The sequence below is a fragment of the Eleutherodactylus coqui genome, chromosome 3, assembly GCF_035609145.1.
Source record: "Eleutherodactylus coqui strain aEleCoq1 chromosome 3, aEleCoq1.hap1, whole genome shotgun sequence".
Classification (NCBI taxonomy): domain Eukaryota; kingdom Metazoa; phylum Chordata; class Amphibia; order Anura; family Eleutherodactylidae; genus Eleutherodactylus; species Eleutherodactylus coqui.
In genome coordinates this window covers 27,945,621-27,961,196 of record NC_089839.1, presented here as the reverse complement: position 1 = coordinate 27,961,196, position 15,576 = coordinate 27,945,621, and the positions used below count along the sequence as shown (strand labels likewise).

The following is a 15,576-nucleotide window of genomic DNA, read 5'->3' as shown; positions in this document are numbered from 1 at the left end:
ACGTCAGGGTGCAGTCGGGATCCTCGCCCCCCCACCCCGACGTCTCTCCTTTGGTTCCGCGGGAGCAAGATGAGCAGCTGTCCGGCAGCACACTGACATCACAGTGTGCATCGGGGAACATCGCTGCTAGCGGCGCGCCGGGCAAAGGAGGAGCAGAGCTTCCTCGAGGAGGAGAGGGTAAGTATATGGGTCTCGTGAGGGGGTGGATGGGGTGGGATGGTGGCCGCTGTGGGATGTCACTATTATACTGGTGGCTACTGTGGGATGTTACTATTATACTGGGGGCCGCTGTGGGATGTCACTATTATACTGTGGGGGTTGCTGTGGGATGTCACTATTATACTGAGGGCTGCTGTGGGATGTCACTATTATACTGGGGGCTGCTGTGGGATGTCGCTATTACACTGGCGGCTGCTGTGGGATGTCACTATTATACTAGCGGCTGCCGTGGGATGTCGCTATTATACTGGGGGCCGCTGTGGGGTGTCGCTATCATAGTGGGGGCCGCTGTGGGATGTCACTATTACACTGGCGGCTGCTGTGGGATGTCACTATTATACTGGTGGCTACTGTGGGATGTTACTGTTATACTGGGGGCCGCTGTGGGATGTCACTATTATACTGTGGGGGTTGCTGTGGGATGTCACTATTATACTGGGGGCTGCCGTGGGATGTCACTATTATACTGGGGGCTGCTGTGGGATGTCACTATTACACTGGCGGCTGCTGTGGGATGTCACTATTATACTAGCGGCTGCTGTGGGATGTCACTATTATACTGGCAGCTGCTGTGGGATGTCACTATTATACTGGCGGCTGCTGTGGGATGTCCCTATTATACTGGCGGCTGCTTTGGGATGTCACTATTATACTGGCGGCTGCTGTGGAATGTCACTATTATACTGGCGGCTGCTGTGGGATGTCACTATTATACTGGCGGCTGCTGTGGGATGTCACTATTATACTGGCGGCTGCTGTGGGATGTCACTATTACTACTGGAGCCTGCTGTGGGAGCTCACTATTATACTGGGGGCCGCTGTAGGATGTCACTATTATACTGGCGGCTGCTGTGGGATGTCACTATTATACTGGCGGCTGCTGTGGGATGTCACTATTACTACTGGAGCCTGCTGTGGAATGTCACTATTACTACTGGAGCCTGCTGTGGGATGTCACTATTACACTGGCGGCTGCTGTGGGATGTCACTATTATACTGACTGCTGCTGTGGGATGTCACTATTATACTGACTGCTGCTGTGGGATGTCACTATTACTACTGTAGCCTGCTGTGGGATGTCACTATTATACTGAGGGCAGCTGTGGGATGTCACTATTATACTAGGGGCAGCTGTGGGATGTCATTATTATACTGGGGCATCCCTATTATACTGGGGGCCGCTGTGGGATGTCGCTATTATACTGTGGTCTGCTCTGGGGGATGTCACTATTACCGCTGGGGCCGCTCTGGGGGATGTCACTATTACCACTGGGGCCGCTCTGGGGGGATGTCACTATTGCCGCTTGGGCCGCTCCAGGGGGATGTCACTATTGCCGCTTGGGCCGCTCTGGGGGGATGTCACTATTGCCGCTTGGGCCGCTCTGGGGGGATGTCACTATTGCCGCTTGGGCCGCTCTGGGGGGATGTCACTATTTCCGCTTGGGCCGCTCTCGGGGAATGTCACTATTGCCGCTGGGGCCGCTCTGGGGGGATGTCACTATTGCCGCCGGGGCCGCTCTGGGGGGATGTCACTATTGCCGAGGTTAGCCATCACTGCCCTAAACCATGACTTCATAAAATTTTCTGTGCGAACAACACATTAACACCTGTATCAAATTAACTCGTGTGAAGCCGGGTATATCAGCTAGTGCCTTTATATAGCAAATTTGCAGGCCCATTTTCCCAGGGCAATTCCCACTTCTTGGGCTGTAATGCAGCCTCTTGGAACTCGCATTACATCCTTATCAACCATTATAGATTGGACTCTGATTTTGGAAGAGATGACCTTTGGGTGGTCCATTCTGAATTCTGTCCATCAAGTGAACCCTTCCTAACAGGGTTACTTCTTGCTAAATCCCCACTATTGTGCTTCTGGTAGGACATAAGGGAAGTGTTAATTTCTGTTGTTAACCTGTTATCCCTAACAGCAGCACAAGCTTCCTGCCGCAGTTACATACTGCTTCATAATAAACACAATGTGAAGAGTTAGTTCAGTTTTATACAGAAATACTCAACGACTAAGGAAAAACAGATTAACATCAGAAATCAACACCAATCGTTAGTGAGGACCCGGATACTGATTTGGGGTTTTGCCCTTTTTCTTGTTTCAGTTGTTGTATTGCTGCCTTAGGACAAAAGCATATCTTGCTGAGTGTTTTCTGTACTGCAAAGATGGGCGAAGGATTATAGTGGTAGAGATACTGTACTTAAATTTTTAAAAAATCTGGTTATTTGTATTGCGGCAACTTTTTCCGCAGCGCTTTCAGGTAATTTATATATTACCCCTCGACCACCAAGCTGGGTTCTCATTTTACTGACCTCGGAAGGATGGAAGGCCGAGTCAACCTTGAGCCGGCTACCTGAACCAAGCAGGGATTGAACTCGCAACTTTCAGGTCGTGAGTGTGAGCTTAGGACTTCCTTTCTGCTGCCTTAAAACTCTGCACCACACGAGGCTCTAATGACATATGATGGGGTACCTGAAAAAACTGAAATCACTGGTACAGGCTTTTTTTTGGTAAATGAATGACTTAGGAACCCTTCTGAGGCGTTAAGCCAGCCAACATTGTTGGGGAAGGTTGCGTTTGGCCCCAGTGAGTTTTTTATTTTTTCAACCAGTAGTGCAGCTGTGAAATTTTGTTTCTTTCTCCGCTGCTCAAGACACTCGTAAAAGAAATAAAAATGTTGCACGGAGCAAGATTGGGTGACTACAGAGGATGCGGCAAGGATGCTATATAGAGATGAGCGAGCACGCTCGGTAAGGTAAGTTACTCGAACGAGCCTCGCTCATCTCGAGTAACTGCCTTCTCCTCTGAGTGTGCTCGGGGGGGGGGGGGCAGCGGGAGGGTGGGGGAGAGTGAGAGAGATCTCTCTCTCTCTCCCCGCCAACCCCATCCTCCCCGAGCACGCTCGGAGCAGAAGGCAGTTACTCGAGATGAGCGAGGCTCGCTTGAGTAACTCACCTTACCGAGCATGCTTGCTCATCTCTAATGTTATACCATTTTTATTGAAAAATTGCTGAATACTCAGCACTGTGTGGGCAAACGTGACTGGTTCTTCCAGGTGTGTTGACATGTATGTAGCACCATACACTGTCTGAACTGTGCATACTGTTTTTTTCTAACTTTCCATTTCTACATTCTTTTTGCAAGGTTTTCAAAGAAATGGGGAAATTATGCCCTCATAGAGGACAGTCATAATACCGAGTACCAGTGAAAGGTGCATACAGTACCTGCCCAAAGCAGGGAAAGATCAAGAAGGTCTATAGAAGTGGGTCATCTGGCATCTACAAGTGAAAACCTGATTTGTTATTTTAACACAGAGCTGTAGGGGCAGTGTTGTCCGGTAAACTAACAACCTCTTTAATACTACTACATTTCCATGTCCACTGGGTAAATTGTGATATTGTCATTCTTCTCTAGCTCAAATAAAGCCGGTCTTTCTGCTTCTATAAAATGTACCTGATTTCATTTTTTGGGCATATTGAAAAAAAAAAAATGTTTTTATATATATAGTTATCGAACGTAAAAACAATTTATTTTTGTTTTTGTCTAGGTGAAGACTGGAAGAAAAGCTCCAATGGACATTTTCTTGTATCTCCATATCATGAAGTACAAGATACCAACATTACCAAACCACCAACTGAGCACAGACTGGAGAAAATATTTCCATGTGGGAATCATTTCAAAAAGACATCTACATTTTCTTTACATGACAAAATCGACGAAAGCCCATTTGCAGGTCCTGAATGTGGGAAATGTTTTGCCCAGCAATCAACTTTTGGTCATCATCTGCAAACTCACACAAGTTTATTGTGTCTTGAATGTGGGAAATTTTTTAGTAAGATATCTGCTCTTGTTAAACATCAGAGAATTCACACAGGTGAGAAGCCATTTTCATGTCCTGAATGTGGGAAATGTTTTAGTCAGAAATCAAATCTTGCAAAACATTTGAGAATTCACACAGGTGAGAAGCCATTTTCATGTCCTGAATGTGAGAAATGTTTTAGTCAAAAATCAAATCTTGTAAAACATATAGGAACTCACACAGGAGAGAAGCCATTTTCATGTTCAGAATGTGGGAAATGGTTTGGCAAGAAATCAAGTCTTCAAGAACATCTAAGAAGCCATACGGGAGAGAAACCATTTTCATGTTGAGAAGCTGTTTTCATGTGCAGAAAGTGGGAAGTGTTTCAGTCAGAAATCAATTATTTTAAAAACATCAGAGAACTATGGGTCGCCACTCTCTCTGGGGACCGCCCAATCACCCTGACTACCCCTCCCTCCCGCAAATTGTCTTCCTTGTGTTTCTGTGTCCCCTAGTAATGTCCTTTGTCTTAAGGTGTATTTGTTTTATTATTAGTCTACGTTTTGTGGGTTTTTTTGGTTTGTGGTTCTTGGTTTAGCTGATGGAGATATCCTATGAGCTCATGGAACTAAGTTCATTTTTCTTGCAATCTAACTGATTTCATGTGCTAATTGTAATGTTTGAAAATTTTGAATAAAAATATTTTGAACGGAAACATCAGAGAACTCTCACAGCAGAGAAGCCATTATCATGTTCAAAATGTGGGAAATGTTTTAGCCAGATTTCGGGTCTTGTTAAACATCAGATAAGTCACAAAAAGCAAGAGCCATTTTCATGTTTAGAATGTGGGAAATGTTTTTGCCAGACTTCAGGTTACATACATAGTTACATAGTATGTTAGGCCAAATGAAGACAATGTCTATCTAGTTCAGCCTGTTTTATCTAGTTCAGCCTGTTCAACCCCCTTGTTGATCCAGAGGAAGGCAAAACAAAACCCCAAGAGGCAGGAGCCAATTAGCCCATTCGGAGGAAAAATTCCTTCCCGACTCCATAATGGCAATCAGTTTAATCCCTGGATCAACCTTTGATTCCTACCTGAATGTAAGACCCGGGACTACAATCGCACTGGCCACCTAATGTCTATATCCTGTAATATCCTTCCATTCAAGAAAGACATCTAGGCCCCTCTTAAACTTTACGGATTTTGCCATGACCATGCCTCAGGCAGAGAGTTCCACAGTCTCACTACTCTTACAGTAAAGAAACCCCTTTTGTGTTGGTGATGAAACCTGCTTTCTTCTAGACATAGTGGATGTCCTTTTGTTACTGTCGCAGTCCTGCATATAAACAGATTATGGGAGAAATCCTTGTATTGTCCCCTAATGTATTTATACATGGTTATTTGGTCGCCCCTTAGCCGTCTTTTTCCAGAGTAAATATTCTTAATTTTTAAAGCCTCTCTGGGTATTCTAGTCCTCTTATTCCATTTATTAATTTAGTTGCCCTTCTTTGGACCCCCTCAAGCACTGCTACATCCCTCCTGAGCACCGGTGTCCAGAACTGTACACAGTATCCATGTGAGGCCTGACGAGTGCCTTATATAGTGGAAGGATAATGTTCTCGCCCCTTTGCCTCTATACTTCTTTTAATGCATCCCAATACTTTATTAGCTTTTGCAGCAGCTGACTGGCATTGATTGCTCCAGTTAAATCTGCAGTCCAATAGTACCCCCAGGTCTTTTTCCAGATCACTTTTCCCTAGCAGTACCTTGTTTAGTGTATATTGGTGAAATACGTTTCTCCTGCCCATGTGCATAACATGTTAAGAAAATTGTAGATCAATGTATCAGTTAAATGTTTTTCTATTAGAATGTAGACTAGAAAGATATAGCATGATGCTAGTATACTGTAAGTAGTAAAGGGGTTAAACGAAACCTTTTCTATACCAGGGATTAACACAGACAGAAGATAAGTCTTCCAGACCCCCCTGCATTCCTTTCCACTGAATTCATAACGGTTTCATTGCATGTTATAGTTACACCTTAAAAGGTGTAACTTATGTTAAACATTTTATTTGTAGCCTATTATGTATTCTTATTAGTCTTGGAGGTATATACTTTTCTGTGATGTCATTTAGGGTATATAAACCACATACACCTTAGAATAAATTAGAAAACATTTGATACCACAACAAGGCTGGTGTGATTTCTATTTCTTCTGGATCCCAGACTTTCTGCTCGAGATCTGGGATTGTCTTCTCCTTGATAAACACACAAAGTCTCCTTACATAACCTTACATTTATCAACATTGAACTTCATGTGCCATTTTTCAGCCTAAGCCCCCAGCTTATCCAGGTCCATTTTGTAGCCGTACATTGTCCTCCGTTGTATTAATTATTTTGTATAACTTTGTGTCATCTGCAAATATTGATATTTTACAGTGCAGCCCCTCTATCAGGTCATTGATAAATATATTGAACAGAATGGGGCCTAATACTGAGCCCTGTGGCACCCCACTAGCAACGGTGGCCCAATCAGAGTACGAACCGTTTATTACCACCCTCTGCTTTCTATCTTTGAGACAGTTCTTTACCCAGATACACACGTTTTCGCCCAATCCGAGCTGCCTCATTTTGTATATCAGCCTATTATGCGGCACGGTGTCAAATGCTTTACAGAAATCCAGATATACCAGATCAATAGACTCTCCCAGGTCCAGCCTAGAGCTTACTTCATTGTAGAAGCTGATCAGATTGGTCTGACATGATCGAACCCTCATGAACCCGTGCTGATGAGGAGTTATACCGTTATTCACCTTGAGGTATTCTAGGATGGCATCTCAGAAACCCTTCGAATATTTTTCCAGTTGTTGAGGTGAGACTTACCGGCCTGTAGTTAGCAGTTCTTGACTCCTTTTTGTTTATTGAAACCACATTGGCAATGCACCAATCTAATGGAACAACCCCGGTCTTGATAGTGTCCATAAATATAAGAAATGGTGGTCTAGCCATCACATCACTTAGTTCCCTTAGAATCCTTGGGTGTATTCCATCTGGACCAGGTGATTTATCAATTTTAATCCTTTTTAACTGGCTCTGCACTTCCTCCTGTGTTAGGTATGCAATATTTAGAGGGGTGGGGGGGTGGGGGTTATTTTATTCCTCTGCATCTCGTGTGACATTTCCTTTTCTTTCCTGAATACACTTGAAAAGAAACCATTTAATAGATTTGTCTTCCATGATTTCTCCTGCATTATTCATTAAAGGGCCAGTGCTCTCAGTGCAAATCTGTTTGCTGTTAATATAGTTTACGGTTATTTTTGCTTTCTTTGGCGATCAGTCTTTCTGCCTCCTCCTTAGCAATTTTGATCTTTTCTTGACATATTTTGTTTTTTTCCCTGTATGATTTCAGCACTTATTCGCTGCCTTCTTGTTTTAGTATTTTAAACATTTTCTTTTTTTCATTTATTGTCCCCCTTACAGTCATGTCGAGCCACATAGATTTCCTTTTAATTGTGGTTATTTTTAAAGGGTATGAACTGCTCACATGAGGTGATTAGGATGTTTTTAAACTTTTCCCATTTGTCGTCTGTACTGATATTTTTGAGGATGTTGTCCCATTTAATGTTACCGATAGTAGCTCTGAGCTGATCAGATTTTGCTTTACTAAAGTTTTTAGTTTTTTTGTCGCTTCCTGGTAAGGTTTCTTATTGAATGACAGCTGGAAGTTGATTATATTGTGGTCACTGTTCCCCAAGTGTCCCTCAACCTGCACCCCCATTATTCAGTCCGGTTTGTTAGTTAGTACTAAGTCCAGAATGGCCCTCCCTCTAGTTGGCTCCTGCATAAGTTGGGTAAGGTAGTTATCTTTAATTGCTCTCAGGAACTTATCACCCTTGTGAGATTTGCGGGTTTCGTTTTCCCATATTATATCCGGGTAATTAAAGTCCCCCATGATAATTACTTCATTGCGGTTTGCACCTCTTCTATCTGCCTTAATAATAAGATTTCAGTTGCTTTTGGTGGCCATTAGAAAACCCCTATCAGGATTTTGTTATTTTTTTCTCCCTGTATTTCTACCCATAGAGATTCCATGTGTTCATCTCCTACTCCTATATCTTCCCGTAGCCTGGACATTAAGTAGGATTTAACATACAGACACACCCCTCCCCCTTTCTGTTCACCACAGTCTCTTCTGAAGAGATTGTAACCCTGTAAATTCACCACCCAATCGCACTTATCATCAAGCTATGTTTCCGTTATCCCGACTATATCATAGTTTTCGTCGGTCATTCTCGCTTCAAGCTCACCCACTTTACCGATCAGACTTCTTGCATTTGTAGCCATACAATTTATATGGTTGTTTTTGTTCTTTAAATTCATTTTGCTACTAATGGTACTATTGCCTGTTCTGTCAGCTCTAACTGTACTAATCCAACCCCCTGCTTGACCCCCATTCTCATTACTTGGACCCAGGTTGCTATGTTTAATATAAACACTCACACACTTACAACCTGCTCTCGCTCTATCACCCAATTATGCTTCACTTACACCCGACACACAGTTTTTCTGCACTTGCACTCTTACACTCCCTCACTTAGACCCACAGCGCGCGCGCACGCACACACACACACACACACACACACACACACACACACCCACATTTAGACACACACTTAGCACACAGATATACTTATCCCTCCTGTCAGCAGCTCCTCTGCAGCTCTGATGACGTCACTCCCTCTCACCTGACGGCCGCTCTCACCGGCCTCCTGCCGCTCCGCTGGCTGCTTCTTTTCTTAAGCCGCTGAATGTAGCCTTCCAGGCGGCTCTCTTGGTCTTCTTGCGGCGCTGGTGCCGCTCCGGCGTTCACCGGTGTTCTCGCTCACCCGCTCTCTGCTCCCTGGGCTCCCACTTACATCACTTCTGGTTAAACTCCAGAAGTCACACAGGGAAGAAGCCATTTTCGTATCCTGAATGTGGTAAGCATTTTAGACAGAAGTCAAGGCTTACAGAACACTTTAGAAGCCACACAGGGGAAAGCCATATTCATGTCCAGAATGTGGAAAATGTTTTAGCCAGAGATCGTCTCTGGTTAAATGTCAGGGAACTCACACAGCTGAGAAGCCATTTTTATGTTTCAAGTATTGGAATACTTTTAGCAAGTATTCAAGTCTTATGGAACATCTAAGAATTCACATAGGAAAGAAACTATTTTCATGTTCTCTATGTGGAAAATATTTTAACCACAAATCAAGTGCTGTGAAGCATCTAAGAATTCACACAGGAGAGAAGCCATTTTTATGTCCACAATGTGGGCAACATTTTAGCCAGAAATCAGTTCTTGTTAGACATCAGAGAATTCACACAGGGGAGAAGGCTTTTTCATGTTTAGATTGTGGGAAGTATTTTAGCAGGAAATCGGGTCTTGTCAAACATCAGAGAACTCACAAAGGACAGCAGCCGATTTAATGTTCAGATTGCAGAACACGTGGAGCAACAATGTAGGACTTTCTGCCTAAGTAGGCCTTCTGATTAATATCTTAAACCCTTGAGATCGAGGGTATAAATAGTACAGTGGAGACAGTAGTCCTAGAGGACCTGTGCCAAATTATTACAAGGCCCTGAAGGTGTAGGCAATGCCATTGTGTATGCATGATCATGAGCAGGACTACCCACTATATTACACGAGCACCAGTCTACTCTAACAATAGCGACCAGTCGTCACTGTTTAATTTTTTGTTCTTTGTATGCTGTGATCACAGCTAATCGCTGTATAGAAGCGGAAATCAATATTGTGATCCTCTTTGGCTCATTTACATCTTTGTATGGAAATACTGAAGCAAAACTGTCATCTTTGGGCCCGTTTACATGATGTTTGTTTCTTGTAGGCCAGGAAAACTCTTAACATAGACGCTAAACATCTCCATATGGCTCTATTAGTCAGATAGAGGACAAACGTGTGCCCCCTTGTTTTTCTGGCTGTTATAAGTCAGTATACTGAGAAAAAAAGTAATGAGCTTATACTCTTGCATTTTGCAGAGTCTAGTATTAACTCTGTATGCTGTCAGTCACAGGCATCCGTCAAATGTATATGTGAGTGGAACATGGATTGCATATCCTGATCCTTATGTTATTTGGCTTGAAAAAGACCTAATTATAGGTCGAAACGTTGCCTATCTTAACTTGGACAAAATAAACCTGTTCCTTTGTATGACATAATTTTCTGCATCATTTTATGCTGCCACCTCCTCCACTTGTCTACTCTACATGTTTTATGGGGCGTAGGTCCATAGCCCCTAGGGTGGCTTTGCATTTATTGTTGACGCTTAAGTCTTGGAAATAATTTTTCCTCCCCCCCCCCCCGAGTGGATTTTTATCCCGCGGGTTGTTTTTGCGAGTGCCGTGGTCTCCTCTCTTCTACAGTCAAATGTATATGCTGTAAGCTTTTCAATATTGCTTCATAACATATCCATTAAACGATCCCATTATAGCCAATGTATGCCAGGTTCCATACAATGGTATCTGTCACAGACAGACTATAATGCCATTCATGTAATAAGTCATAAAAAAAAGCTCATGACTAGAGATGAGCGAGTACCAAAATGCTCGGGTGCTCGTTACTCGAGTCGAACTTTTCGTAATGCTCGAGAGCTCGTTTCGAGTAACGAACCCCATTGAAGTCAATGGGAGACTCGAGCATTTTTCAGGGTGACCCATGCTCCGCATATAGGAGGTTGTGTCAATCACCTGAAAACATCAGAGTCACGGAAACACCACAGAAACGGATAGGGAACGGTAGGGGCAGCATGCATGGCTGCATCTGAGGCTCCCATGTTGCGCTATTAAGTCAAATTGGGGGCAAGAGCCTGGTGGCCCCCCCTCCTCTAACAATTTACTTGGGACAGACCATAAGCAGCAAGGCACACATGCTGGCACTTCTTAGCTAAGCACCACACTAGGTGCAACGAAGGACAATCACCGCACGAGCCTGCATCCACAGTGCACAGAAAATATTCCCTGCGCAGCGTTCAGCTGTCCTCATGCCACACAATCGCTTGATAGCCACACCACCCTCATGTCTATTTATAAGTGCATCTTGGATGAGGAGGAACCGGAGACACACACTGCAGAGGGTTAGCAGGGGCTGCCAGAGACCCTCTTTGTAATTGTGGGCGATAGCCCACAATGCTGATGAGAATTTCTGACAAAGTAACGTACGATCATAATTCCAATCCTGTGCCACCTCTGTCACAAAATTGTCAGAAGCCGCAAACGTGGGCATAAAGGGGACTCAGGTGCCAGCACTTCTACACATCTCCACAATGCAGCAGCGCATACTAAAACCAAAGATTGGTTTGAAGCAGGAGGTGTCGCCCAAGTAGCCATCACAGGTATACAGTGACCCAGTGAAACTTATTAAATCAGTTACGCTTCCTGTGAACGCTCGAATCCAGTCTCAGATAACTGTGGTAACATGAAACACGAGAAATAATACATGCCCACCAGCGCTGACCCCCAGGGATGCGTGCGTTTTTCACAGCTAAACCAATCCGGCTCTTTACCGCTCAGGGCATTATACGTCAGTGGACATCTAAAAACAGGCATTGTACAATGAGTTGATCTGTTATGCAGCCGCGATGCTTGCGAAAGCCTAGTGTGCACTACTAGTCACAACAAACATGTGAACAGCTCATTAATTCATTAACGCTTCTTTTGATTGGTCCAAACCAGTGTCTCAGATAACTGTGGTAATACGATAGCAAATACATGTCAACTAACGCTGATGCCTAGACCCCAAGCTGGAGGAGGTGGCATAATAAGCCCGAGAAACCATGACCGAGGTAGGACCAGAAATCCTCTGTGTGTGAAGCACGTGAGCGGGCCCAGGGTCAGACTCCGTCCCAGTCTCCACCTTGTGTGACTCAATGTGCTGTCAGTTACATAGCTACGAGAAACTCGTGTGTCCCCATACAATTCATTCTGTGTATGTGTCAGATACCTGAACACAGCTATGGGAAACCTTTGTGCACCCATAGCATAGGCGTACCCATGAAACCCATAGTCAGTATTAAACATGAAAAAATTAGAGTGCCTTAACATGACAGGGTTGCACCCCCCGCCCAGGACCTCGGACTCTGCCCACACCCTCAACAATGGTTGGCAAAAAGCAGACTCAGATGCTAGTAGTGCTGTGGACGGCTCATTCAATCGGTCCCAGCCTCCACCTTGTCTGACCCAATGTGTTGTCAGTTACATAGCTACGGGAAACCCGTGTGTATCCACACAATTCATTCTGTTTATGTGTCAGAAACCCGAACACCGCAATGGGAACCCCTTCTGCATCCACACAATTCATTCTGTGTATTTGTGCCAGATAGCTGAACAACGCTATGGGAAACCTTTGTGCACCCACAGCATAGGCGAACCCATGAAACCCATAGACAGTATTAAACATGAAGAAATTAGAGTGCCCAAACATGGCAGAGTTGCACACCCCCGCCCAGGACCCCGGACTTTGCCCACACCCTCAGCAGTGGTGGGCATAAAGCGGACTCGGATGCTAGTAGTGCTGTGAACAGTTCATTAAATCAGTTACGGTTCCTTTGATCGACCCAAAGACTGGATGAACCACGAGAAAGTTCCAGAGGCCAAACCTGGCACAGTTGCAATCCCCCCCCCCCCCAAGGACCTCGGCCTCTGCCCATACCCTCAGCAATGGTGATCATCAAGCAGACTCAGATGCTAGTAGTGCTGTGAATGGCTCATTAAATCAGTTACAGTTCCTTTGATCAACCAAAAGACTGGATGAACCACAAAAAAATTCCAGAGGCCAAACCTTACACAGTTGCATCCCCCCCAGGACCTCGGCCTCTGTCCACACCCTCAACAATGATGGGCATTAAACGGACTCGGATGCTAGTACTTCCAAGCATCAGCAAAATTCAGCAACTCTTTCTAAAATGAAAGAATTCTTTTAAGCAGGAGGTGTTCCCAAAGTTGTCACCACAGCAATACAGTGAGCCTGTGAAACTAACATTAAATCAGTTACAGCTCCAAAGACTGCATGAAGTGTGAAGAACCCTGATTGGCTGGAATCGGCACATGTGACGGGGACGGAGCTACGCGATGACGCGTACAAGGGGGCGGAGCCAAAACGCCGGTGCTGCCGAGCCAAGCCGAAGGGAGAAGACTAGAGATGAGCGAACGTACTCGTCCGAGCTTGATATTCGTGCGAATATTAGGGTGTTCGGGATGCTCGTTACTCGTAACGAGTACCACGCGGTGTTCCGGTTACTTTCAGTTTCCTCTCTGAGACGTTAGCGTGCTTTTCTGGCCAATTGAAAGACAGGGAAGGCATTACAACTTCCCCCTGTGACGTTCAAGCCCTATACCACCCCCCTGCTGTGAGTGGCTGGGGAGATCTGATGTCACCCCAGTATAAAAATCGGCCCCTCCCGCGGCTCGCCACACATGCCTTGTGACTTAGCTGAGGGAAAGTACTATCGTGCTGGAGCTGCTGTAGGGAGAGCGTTAGGAGTTAGTGTAGGCTTCAAGAACCCCAACGGCCCTTCTTAGGGCCACATCTACTAGTGTGCAGTACTGTGTTAGCACAGTATTTTTTTTTTTTTTCCAAAATTGGATCTGCAGAGCATTGCGCCCTGCAATAGGGACAGAAGTGGGGATTAGGCAGGGAGAGTGTTAGGAGTTAGTGTAGGTTTCAAGAACCCCAACGGTCCTTTCTAGGGCCACATCTATCCGTGTGCAGTACTGTCCAGGCTGCTGTTAGCAGTGTTGCATTTTTTTTCTTCTCAAAACCGGCTGTGCAGAGCATTGCACCCGGCATTAATACTACAGGGATAGAATTGTGTAGGCAGGGCCAGAAGACATACATTATTCATTGAATACACGCAGTGTGGGTGTTCCTTGTAAAAAGCAGGGAAAAAATTCTATTTGGCCTGCCTCTTACAGTACTCAGGGCTCTGTGTACGTGTGTGCTGTGCGCTGAACGTTCAGAAAAAATCAGACGCAGTCAGCTACGTTTTACCGCAGGCGTGCGGCAATTTTTTTCCTGCATGGGAAATCCCTGATCTGCTGTAGGTAGCGAATTACTTTGCATCACTGCAGTTCTGGGACAAATTGGCAGGGCCACAACACAGTTATTAAACTTAGTATTCATTGAATACACGCAGTGTGGGTGTTCCTTGTAAAAAGCAGGGAAAAAATTCTATTTGGCCTGCAGGCTTGCGCCAATTTATTTCCTGGCTGTGAAATCACTGGTAATACAGCATGCTGAGGGGTAGGGGTAGGGGTAGGGCTAGAGGACGTGGACGCGGCCGAGGACGCGTAGGCCCAAGTGAGGGTGTGGGCACAGGCCGAGCTCCTGATCCAGGTGTGTCGCAGCCGACTGCTGCGCAATTAGGAGAGAGGCACGTTTCTGGCGTCCCCACATTCATCATACAATTAATGGGTCCACGCGGGAGACCTTTATTAGAAAATGAGCAGTGTGAGCAGGTCCTGTCCTGGATGGCAGAAAGTGCTTCCAGCAAGCTATCATCCACCCAGAGTTCTGCGCCATCCAGTGCTGCAAATCCGAATCCTCTGTCTGCTGCTCCTCCTTCCTCCCAGCCTCCTAACTCCACTACTATGACACATGCTCAGGAGCGGGAAGACTCTCAGGAACTGTTCTCGGGCCCCTGCTCAGATTGGGCAGCAGTGGTTCCTCTCCCACCAGAGGAGTTTATCGTCACTGATGCCCAACCATTGGAAAGTTCCCGGGGTCCGGGGGATGAGGCTGGGGACTTCTGCCAACTGTCTCAAGACCTTTCAGTGGGTGAGGAGGACGATGACGATGAGACACAGTTGTCTTGCAGTGAGGTAGTAGTAAGGGCAGTAAGTGCGAGGGAGGAGCGCACAGAGGATTCGGAGGAAGAGCAGCTGGGCGATGAGGTGACTGACCCCACCTGGTGTGCAACGCCTACTCAGGACAGGTCTTCAGAGGGGGAGGCAGCAGCAGGGCAGGTTGCAAGAGGCAGTGCGGTGTCCAGGGGTAGAGGCAGGGCCAAACTGAATAATCCACCAACTGTTTCCCAAAGCGCCCCCTCGCGCCATGCCACCCTGCAGAGGCCGAGGTGCTCAAAGGTCTGGCAGTTTTTCACAGAGATGCCTGAGGACCGACGAACAGTGGTGTGCAACCTTTGTCGCGCCAAGATCAGCCGGGGAGCCACCACCAACAGCCTCACCACCACCAGCATGCGCAGACATATGATGGCCAAGCACCCCACAAGGTGGGACGAAGGCCGTTCACCGCCTCCGGTTTGCACCGCTGCCTCTCCCCCTGTGCCCCAACCTGCCACTGAGATCCAACCCCCCTCTCAGGACACAGGCACTACTGTCTCCTGGCCTGCACCCACACCCTCACCTCCGCTGTCCTCGGCCCCATCCACCAATGTCTCGCACCGCACAGTCCAGCCGTCGCTAGCGCAAGTGTTGGAGCGCAAGCGCAAGTACGCCGCCACGCACCCGCACGCTCAATCGTTAACCGTCCACATC

At 46.0% G+C, this 15,576-nt stretch overlaps 1 protein-coding gene across 1 annotated transcript in view; it reads left to right on the top strand.

The window, feature by feature from the left end:
- The window catches only part of LOC136620108 (zinc finger protein 420-like), a 54,251-nt gene that overhangs the window by 14,777 nt on the left and 23,898 nt on the right, over positions 1-15,576 (top strand). Inside the window, exons 9-12 of the mRNA XM_066594832.1 lie at positions 3,774-4,372; positions 4,747-4,917; positions 8,828-9,005; positions 9,083-9,453. Of these exons, the coding sequence (XP_066450929.1) occupies positions 3,774-4,372; positions 4,747-4,917; positions 8,828-9,005; positions 9,083-9,453 (1,319 nt within the window). The remainder of the gene's footprint in view (positions 1-3,773; positions 4,373-4,746; positions 4,918-8,827; positions 9,006-9,082; positions 9,454-15,576) is intronic.